We start from the raw sequence: 25,454 nt of genomic DNA, 5'->3' as shown, positions 1-25,454 counted from the left end.
GTAGACCGAAATCTATTTTGAATTTATGATGAGTCTGATCGATTTGGGTTTAAAATTTTTATCACCCCTGTTTATATCTATAAAACTGTAATGTGGTCAATAAGTCATTTTTATTCCAAAACAGGTCTACAATTTTTTAATATTTAACTTTCACATAAATGAGAACCATTTTAATGATTTTAGAACCAACACCATATTAATTTTCCAAACTCGAATTACTTTGACTTTAGTCTTCCACATAATTTTGAAAGGTTTCAACTGAACGATTAAATTGATGCAGCCAACCTTGTTGCTTTAAATCGTTAGTATATAGATATATATATATATATAATTTAATTTTAATATTTATTAAATAAAAAATTCATATTAATACAATTTTATGATAATTTGTATCTTATCGTAACAAAATAAATTAAGCTATTGATCACAAAATTTCAAAGGGGATCTTTCAAATTTCTAATAATTTTATAGACGTTTTGAAAATTCAAAAATATAACATATAAGAAAAATTTTAAATGTTTTTATTATATAGTATTGTGGATTATTTAATATCTTTTTAATAATATAAAATTAAACAAAAAGACTAAGATACAAAAATTGTTATCAAATAGTTATTATTCATAATCATTAATTTTCATATACACGTTAATCATATTAGGTAATTTTCGTATCTTTTATTTAACGAAAGTTGTTTAATTTGAATATTATTTAATAAAAATTCATATTAATATAATTTTATGATCATTTGTATTCTATTATAACAAAACAAATTAAAGCTATTGATCTTTTTCAAAGTGGGATCTTGAAATTTCTATAATAATTATAGACGTTTTCAAAAATTCAAAATATAACATATAAGAAAAAATCTATAATGTTTTTATTATATAGTTAGTGTGATTGTTTAATATTTAATAATATAAAATAAATATAAAGAACCAATATACAAAATATTTATTAAATATTTATTATTCAGAATAATTAATTTTCATATATATACATACGTTAATCATATTAAGTAATTTCGTAATTTTTATTTAAGGAAGTATGAGATTGTTTTTTGTACATTATTTATTAATTCGATAGTTAGTTTAATAAAAAGTGTAATAAAGTTAAGATGGACCAACATATTTTTTCTAAGAATAGTATATTTTGTATAGTTATTTATTAAATGAGACTTCAAATCATATAGTTCTATGATCAGCGCTTATATAATAAGTTTATAATTTAAAAAATTTCTTGAAATTAATTGAAAGTTTTATATTAAAATATTTATGTAATCTTATATGGTATAATTTTTATCTATATATATATATTTGTTTTATTATTAAATGATACTTTTTACTCATATGATTTTAAAATCATGTGTATCTTCTTATAATAAAAATAAAAAATTTAAACTTTTGATCATTAATTTTAAAATAAATAATTTTAATAGTTTTAGTCATTTATTGTCGTTTTTTTAAATTCAAAATATAACATATTCGAAAAAATCTAAATTTTTAATTTTGTAGCTAATTTGATTGTTTAATTTATTTTAATAATATAAAATTAAAAAATATGATGGAGTAGATCAATGTTTTTATCAAATCTTTATTAGTACAATAATTAATTGTCATATATATATATATATATATATATATATATTAGTCATTTATGATAATTCCGTTGGTTTTATTTAAGGAAAAAAAAGAAATAAATTAAATTGGATCATTCAATTTTTCAATTTCAATCTAAGCATGACACATAAAATAAATTAACATCGTAATTGACTGACACACAGACAATGAGGCTTTTTTTAAATACTGCAAAACTGAGGTAATTATTTTCAAAATGCTTCTCCTTTAATAAATATGGGATTTTGTTTTTTATCTGTTCAATTCAATTTGAAAATTTGTTTTGTTTTTTTTTTGTAACTTGATTTTTTTTTGTATATAGTCGATAATTTATTTTTAAAAAATATTCATTGGTTGGATGTTAACAATTTGTTTCTTTGAACTCTAATACCCTACATTTATATACCACTAATTCAATTTGGCACCTTAATAAATTAAACAAAGAATAATTTAATTCTGTGTAACTGTAATCAATTTAGATTTCCTCAATTGACTCCCATATATTTTTAAATCTTGTCTTGGGGAAAAGTTTTCGAATATTTAATATAACTTTCCGTATTTTCATCATTCCGAATTGTGTATCAAGGCGAATATATTTGCCGTTATACAATAAGACACGTACATTATTGTTAGTCAATCGTATAATAAGGAAAAAATCATTCACACATAATTTACACATGAATAACTGATATAATTTGATGTATAAATGCTGGTTTACGAAAATTTATATTCCATACATAATTTGATGACATAATTTTTGTTATACATACCGAATGTTTTACTTCAATAGTGTTCGGTAGGCTTGGGATTTAAAATCCGGATCTGCGATCCGATCTGATCCAAAAATGGATATCTATAGAGCCCGGATCTGGCGGATCCGGATACGGATCCGGGTAATAAAATTTTAGGTCCGGGTATCCGGATCCGGATCTATTATATATTTAAAATATAATTATATTTATATATATACCAGATATAGTTTATATATAAATAACTAAAATATTAGTTTTATTAAATTTCAATAATTTTTCAATTTTCTTTTTTTAATAATTTTAAATAGACTAAATAAATGGTTAATTAGTTAGTTTTTAATTTTAAAAAAAAACATCCGGATCTGGATATCTGCGGGTATTTAGATTTTAGTTTGGATATCCAAACTCCGGATATCCGGATGGTCCGAACCCGGATCCGGGTAGCAATTTTTACAGATCTGACGGATCCGGGTAGTAATTTTTACAGATCTGACGGACCCGGATCTGGATTCGGATATCCTAATATACCTCGGATACCCGGTCCGTCCCATCCCTAAGGTTCATTTCTAATTAAAATTATAAATCAGCCAACTTCTTATCTTTTCCAAATCCCTGTAATTACAACACTTTAGTAACATCCTACAATGGCTGTAATGGTAAACAAAATACAAAAACTTAGAAAACACAATGGCTATAATGGCTTTCGATTAAAGTGAGTAATGTTAAAGTTGTTGCTGTCAACTGAACTTGCATAGAATACACATACATCTATATTAGAGTCATATACATGCGCCATATATAAAAAATAAACGACACCGTAAATGCAAATACGAATCATAAGTTTGTACGTTTAATATAAGGTATGTCATCGTTATACATGCGCCATATACATATCTTTATTATAAGATTCTTTAGCATTTAATTCACGGACTCATCAATTTCTCAATTGATTTTACAGCTGATATGTCATCCTAATTAATATTCTAATTGAATGACACGTAGGATAGAGACTTTTTTTAATTAATATAAAATTAAGGTTCTAATTTCCGAAATATTTCTCAAATAATATATAGAGGATAAGAGCCGGTCTTTGGGCCAAACGAATGAAGTCCATGCTTCCGGTCTGTTTTAAATAGCTAAACTATTGCCACAAAATTATCAAAAATATTTCTAGTCTAGTGGTTCATTAAAAGGGAAAATAATTTCATGTAATCAGTCCAAGTTTGAATACCTTAATTACCGGCACATTTTATAATTTTGCTTCTAGTATCTATAGTGCGGTTCTGATGAAAATAAATATCTTAAGTTTGTGATGTAATAGACTAAATAACTTTCATATACGTAAAATATTAATATTTGGAAATATATATATATAGGAGAGAGTATCAACTGATTAGTTTCAACGATATCGTACTGGAATAATGACATTATGCATAACCCTCGTTAAACCAAAACAAAATGTAACAGATTGTTAGATAAACAATTTGCATAACAGTTGATGGAAAATGTGCATATTGCATTGGAAGCAAAGAACACATAACAAACAAACAACAACAAAAAAAAGCACATAACAAATGGGGCATGAAATCTATCTAGTACATCCCCCATCACATATATAGTTGGCGCTTAATGAAATCTAGGAGTAAAAGGGATTCGTTGGCGAATCTATCCATCATGCCGTTCCGTTTAAACAGAGGAAATAGAAGCCAACCACTGGTCACAACCAAAAACCCCACCGTGAGCAGTTGAGACACCACCGGTTTCATCACCCACCCCCGTGCACGGGCCACCTTTTTCACTGCCCCTTCGGCCACCAAGCAAACTCCATGAAACACAAAGAAGCAAGTGACCTGGCCTGTAGGTGTCTCACCGTTTACATGGTAGAAAAGTAGCTCGTGAGACAGACCAGAGACAAGGAACGATGCCAAAACACCGATGATTACAGACCACTCGGAGTGTTTACATAGTCTCCTCCGTAGACGCTCCATCGGAGAATAGCCGAGACAGAGAGGTTCCACCGGCGACTCCAGAAGTCTTGAAGAGATGTGGCTAAGTATGGTTCATTGAACACTGGCTCAGGTTCGCACCCAAAAGTGATAGTGACCACAACTTTGAGGAGGGTTAAGAAGATCTCAAGAGCCAAGTATATATGCAAAGGATAAAGACCCAGTAGCATAATCTGAGGCAGATAGTATCTGTAGTTATAAATATGTAACACAACACAAAAGATCAAAACCTTTACGACGTAAAGGACATTGGGGAAATGATCTTGATATTTATGGTTTTGTCTGGGATGGATGGGGAAGCAAGTAAAACAGAGGAATTGGGGGAGATTTGGGGGAAGTGGAAAAAGAGGACCTGTTTCAAAGGCAAAGAGTATAAGCTTAAAGTTCGCATGCATTATGAGGAAACTTGATGTGATGAAAGTGAGATGAGCAGAGGATAGAAACAGAGGAAGAACAAAGAACAAAGCACATACGGGGAGAACAGAGAGTAATCTAAAGACACCGGGTTTTATTTTGGGTGATACGTAGTAACAGTAAGATACTGACACTATTGTTGAAACACAAATTTTGATAAAGCAATTGAGCTCTTCTTCCACTTCCCTCATATTTGTTTCTTTTGCGTTTTGGATATTTTTTTTTGTAATCATCTAAGCTAGGTTTTAACTTGGTTGTTGCGTGTTTGATAAGTAACCGGGATGAGTTAATTGCTAATAAGCATTGTAAACTGATGGAGATGACTTAAGGATCAAGTTATCTTCAAGTTTATCTCTAACATGAACATCGCAAAGAAATTTGGAAAAACAAAGAAACTAGCATTGTTATATGTTAGGCTTTCTTTTATACGCAATTTAAGTAGATGTCTTCATCTTGCTCTATCCGCTGCCTTTTGAGTCTGTCGGTTTTAGTTCGATAAGTTTTCATCCATTGATTTAGCCTATGTCAGATGATTAAGCATTATAAAAATCTATCAGTAGTTTTAACTTATTCACCTGAATATGTTACATCTTTCTCTTATACCATTTGTTGACTTTTCAGATGTATGTTCAACTCTATACTAAAATCATATTAGTCTATTTGTACAGAACTGATCAAATCTTTATCACTTTATGGATTTGTTTTTAAACGCTATTGAAGTTAAACAATACTTAGAAATAATGTGGAAATTTATTGATTTGTTTAACTAGTGGAAATTTATTGATATCCCAACATTTTAAAGAATTCTCCAGCTATTTTTCAATCTCTGAGCTACATTTTAAATTTGCTGTAGCGTGTAATGACTTGCATGAATTAATGATCGCAATGATAATATTTGACTAAATAGAGAATGTGATCGTATAGCTACACGAACAAATGATCGATATAGATTGGAAGAAGATTCGGACAACTAACCTGCTTTGAATCGACATTTTGTATTCGAGGCTGGTTCCCATGTGCCTCAGTCTTAAGCAATTTAAATGCAATATACCATAACGTCTTTCGTAAATTCCAAGTCAATCAGCTCATGAAGGTTGCCAAATCATCTGGTATTAGGTTCGGTAATGTGGTAAATACGAATTTTTGGTGACACTAAGTCGCTAAAAACGTAATTCCAAGTCTGAAATCCAAAGAAGTGTGTATTTAGTTACTGTTAGGCTAATGGTCCAACCATTCTCATATTTTTGCATGAAAGCACTTTTGTAGTTTAAACTCAAGACAACAAAAAAGAATAATGTCCTCATGATTGTGAAAATCGGGCAGTTCCTCATTTTCCATGTTTAAAAGGTATATAAACTTAGTAAAAATATAACCAGTTCAAATAATACATATAAATTTATGTTTACTTCTCAAACTAAAAATTCATACCAGTGATATTTAAAAATTGTTTATAAATTCCACGCAATGAAGATGCAGTAGCACTACATTTTGAAACTTAACTCACATTTCCCTGTAAAATTTTGGGTTTTGTGAACCGATCAAATAACCCAAAACGGTTGAAGCCCAAAACCTAAACCCGGTAATTTAAATAGTTTTAGTAAGAAAAACCTTATTTGGACTAATATACCTAAACCTAAACGCGGAAATTTATAGGAATCTGGCCTTAATTGACATGTCTATCCGAGTCAAAGGATCAGCAATGTATCGAGCTGGGATGTTAAGAGCGTTGTTCGGTAGTTTTGGTATTACAAAAGGTTACAACTTTCATAGTAAAACCAACTGAAAAAACAATTGAACCAGCTAGTGTTAACCAAAACCCATATCATATCACAAACGGCGGAGTCGAATAAAAAAATGAGAAATAAACAACATATACAGTCTGACCATGAAGTCCAAACCACTGGCTCAGGGGAGAATAATTGCCGAACCCCAGTATAGACTTAAATCAACAGCAACTTAACATGTTGAAGAGAATCTTTTGGTAATCAAGCTGAAACGGGTTCCTACAATTGTCTTTTTCTTGTATTAGCTTCATACTTGCCGGCCAATGAGTCAAAGAGAATCGCGGCGGCAACTCCACCTGCGAGGTCGATCGTGTAGTGCCCTCTCGTCGCTAGCAGCCTGATCGACTGTAATACATTGAGGATGTCAAAAACCATCGCAAGTCTCAACCTCTGCATTCTCCTCATGTCCAAAGATGCGATGGTCGTGCCTGCCACGTGACCCGAGAAGAAATAGAAGAACGAGAGGTTTCCTAGCGGGAAATCGATTGCTGATCCTAGATACTCCTGTAAACAAGATTGGAAACAATATACAAAATTATATATCTCAATAGAGAAGCTAATCAACATCAGTTCAATTAATTGTTTTGGCAAGTACTAATCACTAGTATACCTAGACGAGATACACAAAACCATAGTGTTTGGCTTACGTAATCAGTTGTGCCCTTATGTCCAGTCAGTAAACTCATTGAACTTTATTTTGAAAGATGAAAAAAAAAAAGGAAACAAAATGGTTTTATTTATTTGATGCCTAAGAACTACAATTATTATTTGTGATGATTATATTGAGTCTAAATGCCTCTAGTTAAATCAGTATATACAATCAACAACATACAGCTCTTGTTTGGTAAAATAACTAAGTACAAACTGAACCTCTCAATGATATTATAATCTAGCACTTTTATATTGAGGGTCCGGAATATCAAAAATTTTGGGGGTTATAAAACTGCTTTTGAATAATGGCCATGGGAATCATCTGTGCCAACAACATCCTAGTATCTGAAATAAATTGATCAGTAATTGTACATCTAATTTGATAGAACATCACTAATTATGTACCTATCAAAAGAATAATTAGTATGATAATAGATATGTAGATGTGAACCTTTGAAAGAGGGAGCTGAGTACAGTAACCGAGAACACCGCGACAAGTGAAGAGGAATAGAGCCGTGATGGTGGCTCGTGGCCGTCCTTCTATTAACCATGTCCATGCAATATACGATACTTGCATCACTCCTAACACCTGCATATACCCATCCACCAATACAAATAAATCTATCAGTAAATAAAGCACATACAATGTTCTCTTTTCGAACAAAGAATCACAATTTTTGTAAAAAAAAGTATATCCTAAAATCCTTATATTCATATTTGTAAATGTTATTAAAATCCAAGGATAAAGTTCTATAAAAATAACTTTGAAGATGCTAATACTGAAAATATTATAGACTTGTTTTTTTACATTCCTTTTTGCAAGTGATATTTCAAATGAATTTAGTAACAAATCAGTAGTATCCCTAAATGCATTGAAAAACATGAGAAAATTTACCAAACTCAAGTCAGTCAAGATACATGGTTGGATACATATCTATCTATTATACTAGTATGAGTTAAAGGAAAAAGAAGGAAACAATATATTAGGTGATTTGAAAAGATTTTTTCCAGAATTAACTGAGCAATAATCAGGAATAAGAATAGTTTATGAAATATGTTTTAGGGACTTCTAATTTATGATAAATTATAAAAAGACATCTAACTTATGATAAAAAAAAAGAGAAAAAATTGAGGTAATGACATGGCCTTAGGGTTTTAGTTCTTAGACCGCATATGATCAATTTTCATTAACAAAACGGAGATAATCATCATTTGGTTTGTATACAACATACTACTATGAAAAATAAATATAGGTAATTTATGGACATAATATAACAATTTTATAAGAAATCAGAACTTTCATTAGAATTAAAATAAGCAGAAATTTGAGAATTTCACTATTTATGGTATCAAATCACATTTATATTAATCCTTTTTACCAAAAAATAATTTATTTTGGTAATTGCACATCCACACATCATCATCTATCGAATTGACTCAAACCAATTCTTAGGACATACCGAGTTTAGAGCGGCCAAACCGGTGTTAAGATCCGGTGAAGAAGCCAAGAGATGATGCAAAGACTCCGTGGCCACAAACCCAATATCGAACGGTGGAGAACTCTCGGAAACCATCTTGATCGAGGACTCCACGCTTACGACGAACAAGAATCCGGCCGCGAACAAACACGGTATCCAATGGTGTCTCATCACGTAGACAACGTCGCGGGCTCTCCACGTCATAAACGATGGCTTGCTTCTCCATCCCCCTTCCTCCGTTCTGGTAGAAATGTCCATTTGAGACATTTTATTACTCCTTGTTTTTTTTTTTGGTGTCTGAAGAGTTTCAGAGAGAGAAAGAGAAAGAACTGAGAAGATTTCTTATATTTTCTAGAACATAATAACGTACAACTTTATTACACAAACGAGCGCTTCGATTTACTACCAAAACTGTGACGATTTGACTTATGTGTAATTATATCAGATCCCCAATCATAGGTGACGATTAGATATGGAAGTTATTACGACAGGGTCTTTGTGGACATTTTGTCCCGACATGTGTTCTTTTATGTTGGTTCTTTCGAATGATTTAAAACATTATACCCAAAATAGAACGTAATTTCAATGGAACAGTGGGATATAACACATGTTCTCTATACAATCATTTTAATAAAAATATTTTGACATGATTACTAAAATTGATGACATGTCTTATAAATTAATATGACATAGATAATTATATTTAATGTTAGTTTATATTTTTGGTAAACTTTTCAAAACATAGTAATAACTCATATATTACATTTATTATCGATTTATATTTTTGTTCTTTTTTATAATATGATAATAACTCATAAATCATCCTTAAAATAAATATATTCAACTATGTCATTTCAAATTTCAAAATTTCATTTACATTATAAATTTTCGAAAATGTATACATTTTTTTAGAAAATTATAAAAATTAAATAGTAGAATCAAATTAAATCATAAAATCAAATAATCGTAAAATCAAATTAAATCGTAAAATCATTAGTTTCTTATATATATATATATATATATATCTACAAATTTTATAAAGATTGTTTAATTTTAATTTTTGACAATTATGCAATTTTGCATATTTATTTAATATATTTAATTAAAACAAATAGATAAAAAAATCTACCTAGGATTATAATTTTAAATATATACATGCACATTCTTAAATATAATTTAAAATAAACAAAATTATTTTTATCTTAATTTTAATGATTAGTTAAATCAAATTTATATTAAAATATTGATAAGAAAAATAAAATTTACAATATTAATAAAAAATTAAATATAATTTATATTTATCTGTCAATTTTTTTTTTAATTTTTTTTTACTGCACATGATGCAGGAAAACACCTAATATATATATATATACATATATTGTTTCATTTATAGATAACAAATCATGAACTGCGACTCATCCATGTAAATAATTTTTATTCCAAAGATAATCAACGTTTTATTTTGTTTTATCGAGCTATAGAAAAGTTCAACAATAGTCAATAGGACAGATGATTACTTCTCACGCAGTGGTGGAAACACGATTAACTAAACCATCTGGTGCATTGGTGATTCTATACAACATGGAACTTGTTTAAGACTCGTAAACAATGCCAAGACGATAGTAATCTTTTTTATATACCCTATCGCCTGATCATGTTGGTCACGGGAGAACGAGAGGATAGTAACTTGTGCAGACGAAATTAATCAAAAATATGCCTTCATTGATAAATCTCTCCATTGAGCCAACATGCTGAGGAAAAACAACCAAATGCAAGTCACAAACCCAAACCCCACCGTGAGCAGCCTGGATACCACCGGATCCACCTGCTACCGCTGCAACCGTGTAAATACCATTAATCTTGGAATACCATTTATGTACCGATGATATCAATTTTGGGTCGGATCAATAATGAATCAGACTGAACCGTGTAAATAGGATTATGATACCTTGTTAAAATGTTAAGTTAAATGTATTTCTACTTCAATTCATTTGGTAACAATAAGTAGTTAGAATCATTTACGCAAGAAACAAATGTAAAATTACGCCATGTGGTTTTACAACTAGACAGAGTAAGAAGATTCATGAACGAATCATCTTATGCTCCATTTCTACGTTCTGTCTTCTTCTGAGGTTTGCTTCCTTTGCGCATTTCTCTTGCGCAATTTCAGTCATTGTTTGTCTTTTGTTGATTTTTGGTGAGTATATGTTTGTTAAGTTCAAGTATATGTGAACCATATTTGTATGAATTAAAATATGTTAGACATGAATTTGTTTTCGAAAGGCCTGTGAAAGTGTCCTGAGTCCAAAAGGATCTCTTATCTTTGTTTAGAAAGAGTTCTTCTCAAGTTCTCAACATTTGAATTTTGATATTTTTATGATAATTTTGTTTGTTTGTTTATGTTCAATCAAAAGTATCTCTGAACCATCAATAAATATATCCTTATGAGTTATGTGCAATTTTATGTCAAAACGGGTCTAGATCATGTTAGATTATAGACCCTAGATGTTTTCTTAACTAGAATTCAGATTCTAAAATCATATCTCGATAGGAGGAGTAGTAAGATAAGATTGAAAAAAGAAAGCTCTGCATAATATTTTTGAGGTCATATGAGTTAACTGTAAATAATCACCTAGACACCTACCATGGTCGTTCGTAGGATATAGCGCTTCTTAAGTCTTCACCGACAAATGTCTAACGAAATCTTCCGTCGGAATCTGCCTATTTTCTTTTTTATAACATCTTTACTTTATTAATTTCAAATCAATGTAACAAATTACATGAAACATATATAACAAACATGTTGTTAAAAATAACTTTTAATAGAGATAGCAGTAACACGATGCTCCCTAACGCATTCGTAGGACAGGCTGATTCGCTAGCTTTTCTCCACGTCGTTCTTGGTCTTGAAAGATCTTTCTTGTGGCTCTTAATTCTTGTGAGTAAATACCACTTTTTTGAAATAGATCTTTGGATTTGATCCATCTGTTACATCGCAATCCGTCCCAAACACTCCCGCTGCAGTAGATAACATGTTTTGTTGAAACCGTCCATGACATTAAAATTCTTTTGCTTTGAACCCAATAAAGTCATGTCTTCAATTTGTTTTGTTGTAGAAACGTCTTCAAACTCTTCTTTGTTTTAAATACTTTTTTCCCCTGTCCACTCTTTTCTTTAACCGTACCAATCAAGCCCACATAATTATGAAATAATAATACAGGTCGAGTAACCAAAGAGAATACTACTTGACGTCGTGCAGTCGCGGACATGAACCCCCAATATAATTCAGTAAGTACCTTAAAACCTGAGTGTAGGAAGTGCATTAACCTCGTGAACTCCTCTGACCATGGCGTCTTTTGATGTTGGTTTTGTGTGCGCTCAACTCGAGATCGTCGGTAGATTATACAAACTCTTAACACTTGCTCTGAGGTATGAACATCAACAACTTTATGTCCATGAAACAAGATCTTTGAATCTCCAAATAAAACTGAACCGATGTCAATCAAAGTTTGAAAGTCTCCACTCGTGAGGATGTCTACCGGACCGGTATAGAAACCGACGTTTACGTTGATGTCATAGTCTCCTGGCCAAGGCTTCTTAAGGAATGATCGCGACTCTCCGGTGATGATCGGAGGAAGAAAGCATCGTGCACCAAGTGCTCGGGGAATACGCCGACAACATCATGTAGATTTGCCGGAAACATACCAACAAATCCAACGAGATTTGCCGTAAAATCACGCTATGAATAGGAGAAATTAAAGCCTTCAGATCGATGATATTGCTCCGTATTTATCCCCCATGAATCCAAAATTGAACACAAGGGAATCAAGCCCATGACAACAACTTTTAAAAAGGCCAGTGACCGGTGAAGATGACGAGAGTAATATCGACGAGAAGATGAGGAAGAACGTTGTTTGAAGAAGAATCCAAACGTTAACAACAATATGAAATAGCACATCTAATTGCTATGGAAGTAAAATAGAAAGCATGAATGAAAAGGCGTGAAGGTTTGACTTATTAACCGCTTTCAAGATCACACTCAATATCGCTCTGATGAATCTGCCTATTTTCTTATAGTGATTATTCTACATTGAGAAAAAACATAAATACCAAATATATTTTGACCACAATAACACATGTATTCAGAAATCATCAGATTTTACATTATGAAAACATAAGTTTTTAATAAATATTTCATTCTGCCCAAAGCACATATTTTATCCTAATTAATGAATAAATAAAAACGTTTCTCTCAACAGGGGAGAATCTGAAAGTCTTCTCAACTGGATGCATCAATAGTAATAAAAAATAATTATGCATGAAATAGGGTTTGAACTCAAGATGTTATGGGTGCACATGCTTAGTTTTACCACTAGAGCCACTGAAAAATTACTATTTTTACATGTAAAATTTTTAATATCAATATAAGTAACTATGGGTGCACGTACCACCACACTCCGTAACGTGGCTTCGCCCCTGCTCTCAACTCTCTATCTTTATTAAAATATATTATCTTAAATTCAGATAATTTTATTTATAACTTTAAAACACAACATGACCATTAGAAACATAGTTTAAATAGAAAATAACAACATCAAATGAAGCATCTAATAGGAATGTATTTATATAAATCGAAACATGAATTGCTTAAAATTAAGTCTTTTGTGAATGATGTCCCACCAAAACACAATAGTATCGCCTGTTCTGAAATGGTTTCGTTGGAGTATCATACTCCATCCATGAAATTTGAAATTTTCATCTCCATCTTTTCTTATGGTAAGAATTGTTGTAATCTTAGCATCATAATCAAAAACATCCATAATGGTTGGCTCGTTGTGTTGTATCAATCCAATGATATCCTTTTTAGGAATGTAAACAAATACATTGGCTTTTAGTAGCTCTTTTGACATCGTTATCGTATTACTTAAGCCTATCTCTGAATCTGTCAACGTTATGAAAATGTTCCTTTTGTTCTTTTGATCGAACGGCGAATCTGGATATGGATCAGTATCTGTCATGAGTTAACACACAAAGATATATGAATATTGGATTAAATGATATAAAATTTTAGTGTTGTAAATAATAATCTTGTGTTACTAAAGGCATATATATGTATATATAATAAAAAGAAGTTATGTTGCATGGGTGACTATAATGATAACTTAATAACTTTTAGAAAGATATCAAATTTTTTTCATTGATATATAGATTCATGCTTTAATATGTAGATCTTTTATATTTTAGGCATGATAAAATTAATTAGTTGGATATTTCATAGTATTGTCACATATGAAAATCTTTTACAATTTTTGAAACTTATATGTGTTAAAATTCTGACATATAGTGATTAATATATATATAATGTAAAAAGATATCTTAAAAATATCATACTATTTATATATCTACATATATTATCTCTAAGACTGTCAACATTCTCTAGCCTTCTTCCACATTGACTTGTATATATTAAACATGTGTCATTTATAAACGAAAAGTTAATGATTCATTTTCTAGTGAATATTTTAATTATTAATTACAAAAATAAAAAAATCATATAATGTTAAAACATTATTAATGGCAAATAATCTACCAAATTAGCTTTAGAATTTTGGCTGTAGAGATTTTGGCCTTAAAGGTTGTAGTTGTTACTTTAATAAAAAAATAAAGTATGATTGGTATCATAGATTTAGAACGTTTTAATATTATAAAATATATATATCAATACTATTAAAATAGAAGCAATATTTATCGACTACTTTTTGGACTATAAAAAAAAGTCTAGGTTGGTTCTATTATTTTTCTTTATATATTCATATATATAATTTAATTATCTTCCCTATTACTTCTATTCATATATTCATATATTTAATTTAATTGCAATTAAATATACACCACCATGCCTAAAATTAAGGAGCTAACTAACTAATCTATTTTTTAAAAACTAATGAATTTAATTTATATAAATACGAAATTTCAATAAAAATAAATTATAATTTATTTATTAATGTAATAAATAGTTATATATGTCTATTAATTCGTTTATATACAACTATATATTAATCCAAATGCCAAAAAACAATTTCTTCAAAACCCTCACTAAATACATAAAAATATAATTCTTACTAAATTAGATATACATATACATAAATATATATATATATATATATATATATATATATATATATATATATATATATGAAAAAAAATTAATAGTTCGATACTATTAATATTTAAAACACAACAAAACATGTTACTTGATATTTTTATGAATATATTTTTACGGGTTATTCAAACACATATAATATATTTATCAAATATTAACTAATTCAACAAATATATTAACACAATTATATCATAAAATATTACATTAACATAAATTGAAGCAAGAGAGTATGAATCAATGGTTTAATTAGTTGTAAAACATAATTATATATATATATATATATATATAAAGATTAAAAATACTAAATATTTACATTTCTAATGCGAATAATGAAATTAAATTAAAATTTAAAATAAGTCATAAACAAAACATCAAAAAATCTAATAACATGTGAATAACAAAAGTAAACTAACTAAATAAATGAAAATTATATTTACAAACATAAACCATTAAATTATAATAAACATATACAAATTATTGATGCTCAAATATATTTCGTTTTTAGTATGCATCCTCTCGAATATTGACCTATTACCCTTATAACAAGATGAAAATTTAATTTGATTATAATAATTTAAGTCAAACCGAATTTCATATTGGATCATCTACCAGTTCAACCGGTAGCCAGATCCGGGGTTTTAGTTGTTTTTACAGGTTTTATAAGATTTTTAAATAATATTTTTTTTGAAAACTAAACCGAACTACATACGAGACCACACAATTTGTCAATTTAACTGCGGGTCGGGTCGGATTTTAAAATACTCAATATAATGTTTCATTAATAAATCTAAATGTATAAGAATACATATTTATATAAAATAAATTTTGAAATATTGTGAAGATAATCCCACGCTTTCAAAATCTAGCATCATCTTATGTGTTTACGAGTTATATCCTAAACAAGCAGTATAACATTTCATTTTACGAGTTATATTATAAACTGAAAATCTTTAAGTATTATTAATGTATAATGTGAATAAGAAAATTAAATTTTAAATCTAAAATAATCTAAATATAAAACATAATATTATAATAGATAATTGATAACAAAATAAACTAATGCCAAATCACAACAGTTAACTTTGTTAATAGATTCATGATCCACAAGATTGTATAATCTTATTTTATAAAAAATAAAAAGTCTAACTTCCAAATTAGAATACAAACAGATTCTAATAATACAACTAAAAATCAAATGCTTTAATAATTAAAAATACGTATTGGTTCAACCAATAGTTCAAGATCTGGATCCGATTTAAACAAGAATTGATTATAAGTGTATAGTTATGCAACATCACAAATTCAATACAATTATCAAAACTTCTTACTAATATTTTTTTAAATAGTATACACAAATATGATTACAACAAAAAACGCAGATATGATTAAAAAATACAAATATAAAAGTTAAATTCCTAAAAAGTTAAATTAAAAACAAAAATATCAGAATCTAGTATATACTATTAAAACAGAAGTCATGACTTAATTCATGTGTGATTTTTTTATTTGGACCACCTATTCAAAATTTGCTTAAATTATATTTTATATGATAAATGAATAATTTGAATAATTCTAAAACAAACAAATCCAATAGATATTCCTATATTTTCTCTTTATCTGAACAAAATCTTTTCATATCTTTTGATTTACAAATATATATAACAAAAACAAATTACAGAAAATGTTACAAAGAAACGGGCAGATGGGCATATGATTACGAAGAAACCTACATATAGACATATGATTACGAAGAAACGAACGTATATCGAATCAACTTTAAATTGTTATCATTTTATAAAATAGATGTTGATTAAGATTTATATACAAATAAGATTACAAAAACAGAAATATGATTACAATGAAAAACATAAATATAAAATTAATTTCTAAAAAAAATTTAAAACAAAAAATATACCCGCCCTTCGAAGGGCGGGTTAGAATCTAGTTTTTTCATTAAATTCGTAACTATTTAAAATAAATATATATAACATTTTTAAATTATTTTTTTTTTAAAATATTTAGTTAATTTCGGGGTTACTTAAAAATTAAACGTATATTTCATTTTAACTAAAAAACTTTTAAAATATCTAACTAATTTTGTAATAATAACTAGACTAATGTACAATTTTGTATTAAATTTGTGATATTAATTTAATATTATAATTTTCAACTAAGTTTTGATCCTTAACGAATAATATTTTCAATTTAAAAATTGTACAGAGATCAAGTTGATCATAATTATAAAAAAATGGGTTCTTAACATTTAAATTAAATTATCCTAAACCCATTATTGTAGGTAAATAGTTATGCAAGTAAGAAAATATTTATATGAAATAAATGAAACATATTTTAAATGATCCTTTTGACCAGATTAAATTATTGATTATTATATATTAGTTAAAATGGTTATATTGGTTATTATATATTATTAAAAATGTTATTAGTAATAAATGAATAATAACGAAATATGAAATAAAATCATGTAAACCAGATTAATTATCGGGTATTAACTAACTATTAGCAATATGGTAAATATTAAAATTATATACCACTAATCATGTAAACCAAATTAAATATTTATATGTATAAAATAAAAATAATCACCCGCACGGTTGTAAGAAAATATTAATATGAAATAAAAATATAATTTCGAAAATGAAGATCTTGTAAAAAAAATTAAAACAGATTTGTTAGAATTTTTTAATAAATATATTTACATTTAAAATAAAAAGATATCAAAAGATATTATGATTAAATTATCTAAATGTCAAAACAAACATCGGTTGAGCGGGTCAAAATATTTTCATTTGTAATTTTGTTCAGAGTTTGATTATGTTTTCATTGATCATGTCTGAATAATTATCTTATTAGATTTAGAGATTTTCAAGAGTTTTATGAGGAATTGCTAAATGATAGAATTGCTACGGTGATCTAATTGAATTGCTATGATTGATATTTATGTCGGTTTCTATAGTAATTAACTAGCCTTTGATTTAAAGATAGTTGGTAGAAACGACAGTGTGACTGATTACTTCAACTGAATCATGCATGAACTAAGTACCTATTCACACAAGAGATTTGGTCTAATAATTTACAATTTGAATCTGAAATTAATGTTTGTATGACTTGTTGAATCCGCAAAAAAATTTAGAATTTCAGGATCTAGACATAAAGGGTATGAATAGTGACCAAGGAACGATGAGAACTTTACAAGAAATAATTTTTTCTTTTCATTTATTATTCATTTTTGTAGAGAAATAAAAAAGAAAATTATTATTTGTCAAATTTAAAATGGAACAACAATTCATTTTTATTCCTTTGTTCTCCTATATTCATTTCTTATTTATTCCTCTTAATTGTACCCAAAGAGTTTTTACAGCGAGAGTTGACTGACTTACAGTTGTGATTCAGGTTCCAGAATCTTTCATAATAAACCCTTAGCATCTATTGAACTTCTGAATTTCCTGATTGATTTTCCTGGATTTTGCTCTTTTCTTATATTGTTTTACAACCCCTTTTAGTTATTGGTTTTACTGCTTTCTATTGCTTGTCTTACAACCGCTTTTAGTTAATTCATTTTACTACTTTTCTTATACTGATGTATAGTACTATATATGTTTGTAATGTAGAACATTTTTTCAAAACAATATCTATATCATGTTTCAAAAAAAAAGACAAAATAATCTACCATTGTAGAAAATATATATCTATTTATTAAATTTGAACAATATTTGATGTAAAATATGTGTGTTTTGGATTATATAATTTAACCCTTGATAATATAATTTAAACATCAAATTATAATGTTTTAAATAATTATTTATTTTGTATAGAAGAGACTAAACTGAAAAAAAAAACTAATAAGTAAATGATGATATAAATGTGATCTCTACCGACTACAGTAGATGATCTACTAAAACCACTAATCACCATGCCATGAGTGTTATTCTGAAACTCCACAATGAAGTATGATTTGATAATCCAGAATCAAACACACACACATCCATGAATCATAACCCAAGAGTAATAAATTTGTCCTTGACAAAATCAATGAACAACAAGGCTTCGTTAGGAAGTCTAACAAACATGCCACTTCTTATAAGAGGAGGGAAAAACAACCAACCACTAGTCAAAACTACAAACCCTACCGTGAGCAGTCGTGAAACCATCAGGCTCATCTTCCACCTCCGCACAAACGCCATCTTCTTCACCGCTACTTCCGCCGCGGTGCAAACTCCATGTAACACAAAGAACCAAGTGACCTCTCCTGTTGGCATCTCGCGTGTAATATAAAAGAAGATCAGCTCGTGAACTGCACCTGAGACAATGAATGTCCCCAAAACCGCCAAAAACCTAGCCTGGTCAGAGCTCATTTTCCGTTGAGCGATTTGCTGCACCTGGTTGTAAACGGCTGGCCGGAGGATCGCCGGGACCATGAGGTTCCACCGGCGACCCCAGAAATCTTGAAGAGAAGTGGCTAAGTATGGCTCATTGGAGTGTGGCTCTAGATCGCATCCAAGAGTGATAAAGACCAAGATTTTGACGAGCATTAAGACAATCTCAAGCTCCAAATATATATGCAGAGAATAGAGAACCAATAGCATGGTCGGAGACAAGTGTTGTTTGTACTCATACATATGTAACAACACACCAAAGATGATAACCTTAATGGCGAAAACCCACTTGGGTATCTCATTGTGAGATTTAGGGCTTTGTTGAGGCTTGATGGGGAAGCAAGTGAAGAATATGAACCGGGTGAGGTTTTGAGGAAGCGGGTAAAGAGGACCTTTGTCGAAAGAGAAGAGGATGAGTTTGAAATTGGCGAGCCATGTGAGGAAAAACGCTGTTGATTCAGAGAAGTGAAGAGAGGAGAAAAACAGAGGAAGAAGAAGAAACAGAACACACACTGGAAGAATAGAGAGTAATCTTAAAACACCAGCTTTGATTCTTGTTGATATGTAGTAACAATAAGATACTGAGATGATTGCATAAAAGCAAACCTTAATGAGGTTCTTGAGTTCTTGTTCCATCTCTCTCTAGATCTTGTTTCTCTGTTTTTCTTTCCTCCAATCACCGAGGCTTTGACTTTGATTTTATTATATAGTTTAAATGATCAGATGAATCATCCACGTTCTGAATATATAAAAAACTAAGCAACTTGATTTAACAGCTACACGCATTGTTAAACAGATTCTGCCATTATGAAAGTGTTATTGCAACTTATCATTCAAACCATGGTTCCCAATCACATGGTCATGGGGAGTCCATCGACCACTATATGGTATAGTTTTGAGACAGCAAAAGGTGTGAGGGATAAATCTACTCTGTAAATCTTCCGTAGATCTAAAGAGAGATGGAATCAAGGACTAAAAGGTGATCTAAGGTTAAGAAATGTCACCTTCAAGTGCAAGGATTCAAGCTATACGTCGATAATGGCGTATGCAAGAGATAAGAGAGAGTTTAGAGAGAGAGGGTTTGTTGATAATGATTGATAACCTTCAAGGAAAATGCCAAAGTTGTACAAATAGACAAAAGATGCTAACGGTCTAACAAGTGACCTGTAACCGGGATGCAACCCGTGACTGATAACAACTTGCAGTGGTAAAGTGAAAGTAAAGATAGGAGAGTAAAGAAGGTAAATGCTGTCACAGTACCTCCCTGCTCAAGAACATCCTTGGCCTCAAGGATGGAAGTTAGGATACTGAGCAATAAAGTCCTTGTAGAACTCCCATGTTGCGTCCTCTGCTCGCTCGCCCTTCCATTGAACCAAGACTTTGGTGACAGCAGTGTTGCGACGTTTTGCCATTTTTGTTTCCAAAATCACCTCGGGTTCTTTAGATGTGCCCAGATCGGACCAGAACTGTGGAACCGTTGGTGATGAAGTCGGAGGATTCGGGCAAAGCTTGAGCTGGCTCACGTGAAACACGTTATGGACAGCGGCCTCAGGTGGGAGTGCCAAACGGTAAGCTGCAGAGCCGACTGTATCAGTGACCTTGAAGGGGCCATAATAACGCGGTGACAGCTTGTGTGGGATCTTCCTGTTCTTGAGTGTGTTCTGGCGGTAAGGCTGAAGCTTCAGATACACAAAGTTGCCAGAAACAAACACCCTCTGTGATCTGTGAGAGTCCACTGCTTGTTTGTTTCTGTTTTGAGCCCTTAACAGATGAAACTTGAGCATTGAAATAACCTCTTCTCGTTTGCGGAGGCTGCGATCAACCAGTGTGGAGGAGCTTTCACCAGGCAAGTAAGGGAGGTGGAGGGGAGGAGGTTGACCGTAGACAATCTCGAAGGGTGTGCTTTTAATGGCGGAGTGAAAGGTTGTATTGTACCACCACTCAGCCAAAGGTAGCCACTTGTTCCAAGTCGTTGGTGTCTCAGCAGTCATACACCTCAAGTAGGTCTCGAGTGTTTTGTTGGTGACTTCAGTTTGCCCATCTGTTTGGGGGTGGTAGGCAGTAGAGTACCTCAGATTGACACCGTGAACCCTGAACAACTCCTTCCACACTTCGCTAAGGAAGGTAGGATCCCTGTCGCTCACGATGTCTTTAGGAAGGCCATGGAGCTTGAAAATGTTGTCAAGGTAGGCTTGAGCAACTTCGATTGCAGTGTAAGGGTGAGAGAGTGCAATGAAGTGTGCGTTCTTACTAAGCCTGTCGATGACGACCAGGATGCAGTGTTTGCCCGAAGAAGGAGGAAGTCCCTCGATAAAGTCCATGCTGATTGATTCCCAGACACCTTGTGGAACTGGAAGAGGATGTAGCAGACCAGGTTTAGCCACATTTTCATACTTATTTTTCTGACAAATGCTGCAGTTTCTCACATAATTCTGAACTTCCAGAGATATCTTTGGCCAGAAGAAGAGTGATTTGATCCTGTGAAGTGTTGCATCTCTGCCTGAGTGTCCACCAACTGCCAAGTCATGCAACCACTTGAAAATGTGAGTTTTTAGCTCCACATTGTTCCCAACAACTAGCTTTCCCTTCCGTCTCAGTTCATCGTTGATAAAAGTATACTGAGGGTGTGACATCTTGTTGTTTTTCAGCTCAGTGATCAACTTGGAGAGGTGGGGGTCTGTCTGCCACAGAAGTTTCAAGGCGTCAAAGAACCCTTGATGAGCAGGTGATAGCGTGATGTTGAGAAGCTCAGAACCAGAGACACGAGACAGGACGTCTGCAGCAACATTCTCTTTACCCTGTTTGTACTGCACCTCAAAGTCGTATCCCATTAGCTTAGAAAGCCACATATGCTGAAACGGAGTTGTAGCTTTATGTTCCATCATGTATTTGAGGCTTTTCTGATCCGTTTTGATGATGAACGGTCTGTGGGAGAGGTAAGCACTCCAAGTCTGAACAGCGTAGACAACAGCCATTAATTCCTTCTCATAGACTGATAGTGATTGTTGTCGTGGACCTAGGGAGCGACTGATGTAGCATATGGGGTGGCCATCTTGCATAAGTACTGCGCCAATGCCTGTGTTACACGCGTCTGTTTCGACAACAAAGGTTTTGTTGAAGTCGGGGAGGGCCAGAACCGGAGTGGAGCTCAGGGCGTCCTTGAGGATGTCGAAGGCGTCTGCAGCATCTTGAGTCCAGGTAAACCCATCCTTCTGAAGAAATGAGGTAAGAGGACGTGAGAGTATGCTGTAAGCTCTGACGAATCGCCTATAGTAATTAGCGAGACCAAGGAAACTTCACAACTGTCTTGTGCAAGAAGGAGTGGGCCAGCGCTTGATAGCATCCACTTTAGCAGGGTCAGTGCTTACTCCCTGTGCTTCAATGAAATGCCCCAAATATTCAACCTTTGTGGCTCCAAAGGTGCATTTTGAAGCTTTAAGATAGAGCTGTTGCTGACGCAGGATCGAGAAGACCTCTTGGAGGTGAATCAGATGACTTTCCCAGTCCGGACTGTACACAAGGATGTCGTCGAAGAACACCAAGACAAATTTCCTTGCAACATCCTTGAAGACGTGATTCATTAGGCTTTGAAAGGTGCACAGAGAGGCCGAAGGGCATGACCAAGTATTCATAATGGCCAGCGTGGGATTTAAAAGCCGTCTTGAACACATCGTTGGGAGACATTCGCAGTTGATGAAAACCAGCACGGAGATCGAGCTTAGAGAAGTAAGCTGAGCCACCCAGTTCGTCAATAAGGTCTTCTAACAGAGGTATTGGGTATTTATCCTTAATGGTTTGAGCATTAAAGCCTCTGTAGTCGACACATAGACGCCAGCCACCGTCTTTCTTCTTCACTAGGACAATGGGTGAGGCGTAGGGACTTGAGCTACACTGAATGATTCCTTGCTTCAACATGTCTTTCAACAAGTCATCAATCGCATCCTTCTGGAGAGAAGAGTATCTGTAAGGTCTTAAGTTCACAGGATCTGCTCCGGTTTTCAGAGGGATAGTGTGATCAAAGCCTTCTCGGAAGGGAGGTAGACTCGTCGGTTCCTCAAATATGTCAGAGAAGGAGGATAACAGGGACTGCAGGAGAGGGTCTTCAGATAGAGTACTCGTAGGAGTAGAGATGTGGGAGAAAAGAGATTCTGGAGCGAGTGGAGGTTCGTTCTCAGAAGCATCGATTTCCCTTATCTGTAGCATTGCTATCTGTGGTTGTTGCAACATCAGTGTGTTGAGGCTCCCACCTTTGATTAGTTTGCAGCCAGACTTAGTGACACCTCGTAGCACGTGTTTGATGCCGTTGAGTTTGAACTCCATCCTCAAATTCAGGAAGTCCCAGAGGATTGGACCCAGAGTAGAGAGCCACTGAACACCTAGCACAAGTTCACAACAGTCGAGAGGGAGGGTCCGTATTTCGGTGGTGAAGTTGTACCCTTGTACTGACCAAGTGAAGTTGGTGCACTTATGCTTCGTGATCAGGTTATTCCCGTTGGCAGCAGCGACAGACAGGTTCACAGTGTCAAGTTTACACCCCAGTTCTTGAGCTACTGTTATATCCAAGAAGTTATGAGTGCTTCCAGGGTCCACCAATATGAAAAGCTTACGCTTTCCGTATTTCCCAACTACTCTCATGCAGTTAAATGTGGCTGAATGATATCTTGCATATTTACATGTTTTTAAGATTCATTCTAGTCCTTATATTGTTCCTTTGCATGCATTTAGAGTGCATTTAGGTTGCATTGCATTACATTTGTCTCTATCAGATATTGGAGATGCTTGTTGGTGACTTTGGAGACATTTGAGGGGTTTTGAGTCAAAAGGGTGAAAGATGAACATGGATGAAGGCCTTAAAGATATCTTTTGAATCTCAAATTTTGGGAAGACAAAGTAAATTGAGTTAGCTTTCTAATGGAGGTGGTTTCAAGTCATTTGGATCTGTATTGAAGGAGTTATGATCAATCTACTGGAGGCATATCAACCCTGTAGCGACCAGAGCCGTAGCGACCAGGAGGGTTCCCGAGCGTACGTAGCGACCACTGTAGCGGGATGCCAGGTCGCTACGGGCGAAAAATACTGTTTTTTATTGGGTTGGCCCAGGTTTGTTGGGTTGACCCAGCTCGTTTTTAGACTTCTATAAATACCCTTTAGACCTAATTTTGAGGGATATCTTGTTTTCTTTGTAATCACATTAGCTATTTTGGTGAAAGACTTAATCTTGAGCTTCTCTTCATCTCTATCTCTTGTGATTATTGATCAATCTTGACCACTAAGCATGATTAACCTTCAATCACCCATGGGTTTTGGGTTATTCATGTCTATTATTGAGTAGTTACCTTTTGGATTCATGGGCTAGGGTGATTAGGGTGATTAAGTGAAGATCTAAGGGTGTTTAGTGTTAGATCTCTTGTTTCCTTGCTTGTCTACTTCTCTTAATGCTAGATTAAAGTTGGCCTCTTTATTCTAGAGCTCTAGACATTTCCCACCCACAAGGTGTTTGATGAAATGTCTGAACCAAGTAGAGCTTGCTCTAAACTTACCTTACACAAAGACCATTGTGTTAAGGGGGTTTAGATAGTTAATAGACTCATCCCTAATGATTGCTTAGATCTTTTAGGCTCAAAGACCTTTGATGTCTAGTTGATTAAAGCAAATGAGTATTCTTCTTGACCATAGAGCTTGCTTATTTCAGTGTTCTAGACTTAAGGAAGTTATTGATTGAAAGTTTGCCATCCTTAGATTGGATCTTAATCACTTAAAGTCAAATGCCTAGCCCCATGAGTCCTATCGTCCTAGATTGATTGAAAGCTTGTTCCTTTATTGCATTTTAGCATAGTTCTAGTTAGCATCATCATTCAAAACTTGTTTGCACTTAGATTAAGCATAGATTTGTATTCTCAGTGCATCGAAAACACATAGGATTGGTTCGACATCTCTTATACTACTGCATTTGATAGGGACCCGAAAAGTCCTGTTATCACTGAACCACTGAGAGCGTTGACAGAGATCACAGGTGTGGGCTCAGCTTGAGTGTCCTCATCTGTGATGTCAGTGATTTGCGCGTTCTCAGTCAGGGAGTGGTTGTCATCAGCGTCATCATCACCTTCCATGACGTAAATCTGGGATCTTTTGTGCTTTAGTTGATGCCCAGGTGAGAAAGCTTCATCACAAAACATGCAAAGTCCTTTAGCTCTACGAT

The 25,454-nt window shown here is 32.5% G+C and overlaps 2 protein-coding genes and 1 pseudogene across 2 annotated transcripts; all 3 read right to left on the bottom strand.

Moving 5' to 3' along the window:
• Nucleotides 1–3,972: 3,972 nt before the first annotated feature.
• LOC108837894 (probable long-chain-alcohol O-fatty-acyltransferase 5) lies at nt 3,973–4,976 on the bottom strand (annotated as a pseudogene).
• A 1,653-nt stretch (nt 4,977–6,629) lies between these two features.
• Nucleotides 6,630–9,001, bottom strand: LOC108841257 (phosphatidylcholine:diacylglycerol cholinephosphotransferase 1-like). Its single transcript, XM_018614030.2, has 3 exons — nt 8,681–9,001; nt 7,672–7,809; nt 6,630–7,073 (listed from the first exon to the last, which is right to left on the bottom strand). The coding sequence occupies exons 1-3, from the start codon at nt 8,963–8,965 to the stop codon at nt 6,789–6,791; spliced, it is 708 nt and encodes a 235-aa protein (XP_018469532.1). The 5' UTR covers nt 8,966–9,001; the 3' UTR covers nt 6,630–6,788.
• Nucleotides 9,002–18,871: 9,870 nt separating this feature from the next.
• LOC108841214 (probable long-chain-alcohol O-fatty-acyltransferase 4) lies at nt 18,872–19,891 on the bottom strand. The gene has a single exon (XM_018613995.1). The coding sequence runs from the start codon at nt 19,889–19,891 to the stop codon at nt 18,872–18,874; it is 1,020 nt and encodes a 339-aa protein (XP_018469497.1).
• Nucleotides 19,892–25,454: the final 5,563 nt, after the last annotated feature.

Source organism: Raphanus sativus, chromosome 2, assembly GCF_000801105.2.
Source record: "Raphanus sativus cultivar WK10039 chromosome 2, ASM80110v3, whole genome shotgun sequence".
In the NCBI taxonomy this organism is placed as follows: domain Eukaryota; kingdom Viridiplantae; phylum Streptophyta; class Magnoliopsida; order Brassicales; family Brassicaceae; genus Raphanus; species Raphanus sativus.
The sequence above is the reverse complement of the archived record's forward strand: the minus strand, read 5'-3'. Positions and strand labels throughout refer to the sequence as shown.

What these genes read in the sequence shown, in the direction of transcription:
- LOC108841257 (XM_018614030.2), bottom strand. Translation starts at nt 8,965, where the DNA reads ATGTCTCAAATGGACATTTCTACCAGAACGGAGGAAGGGGGATGGAGA. An exon ending in GTTTGGCCGCTCTAAACTCG is followed by an intron (nt 7,810 to 8,680) that starts GTATGTCCTAAG and finishes GGGTATATGCAG; the next exon opens with GTGTTAGGAGTGATGCAAGT. An exon ending in CTCAGCTCCCTCTTTCAAAG is followed by an intron (nt 7,074 to 7,671) that starts GTTCACATCTAC and finishes TCTTGTTTACAG; the next exon opens with GAGTATCTAGGATCAGCAAT.
- LOC108841214 (XM_018613995.1), bottom strand. Translation starts at nt 19,891, where the DNA reads ATGGAACAAGAACTCAAGAACCTCATTAAGGTTTGCTTTTATGCAATC.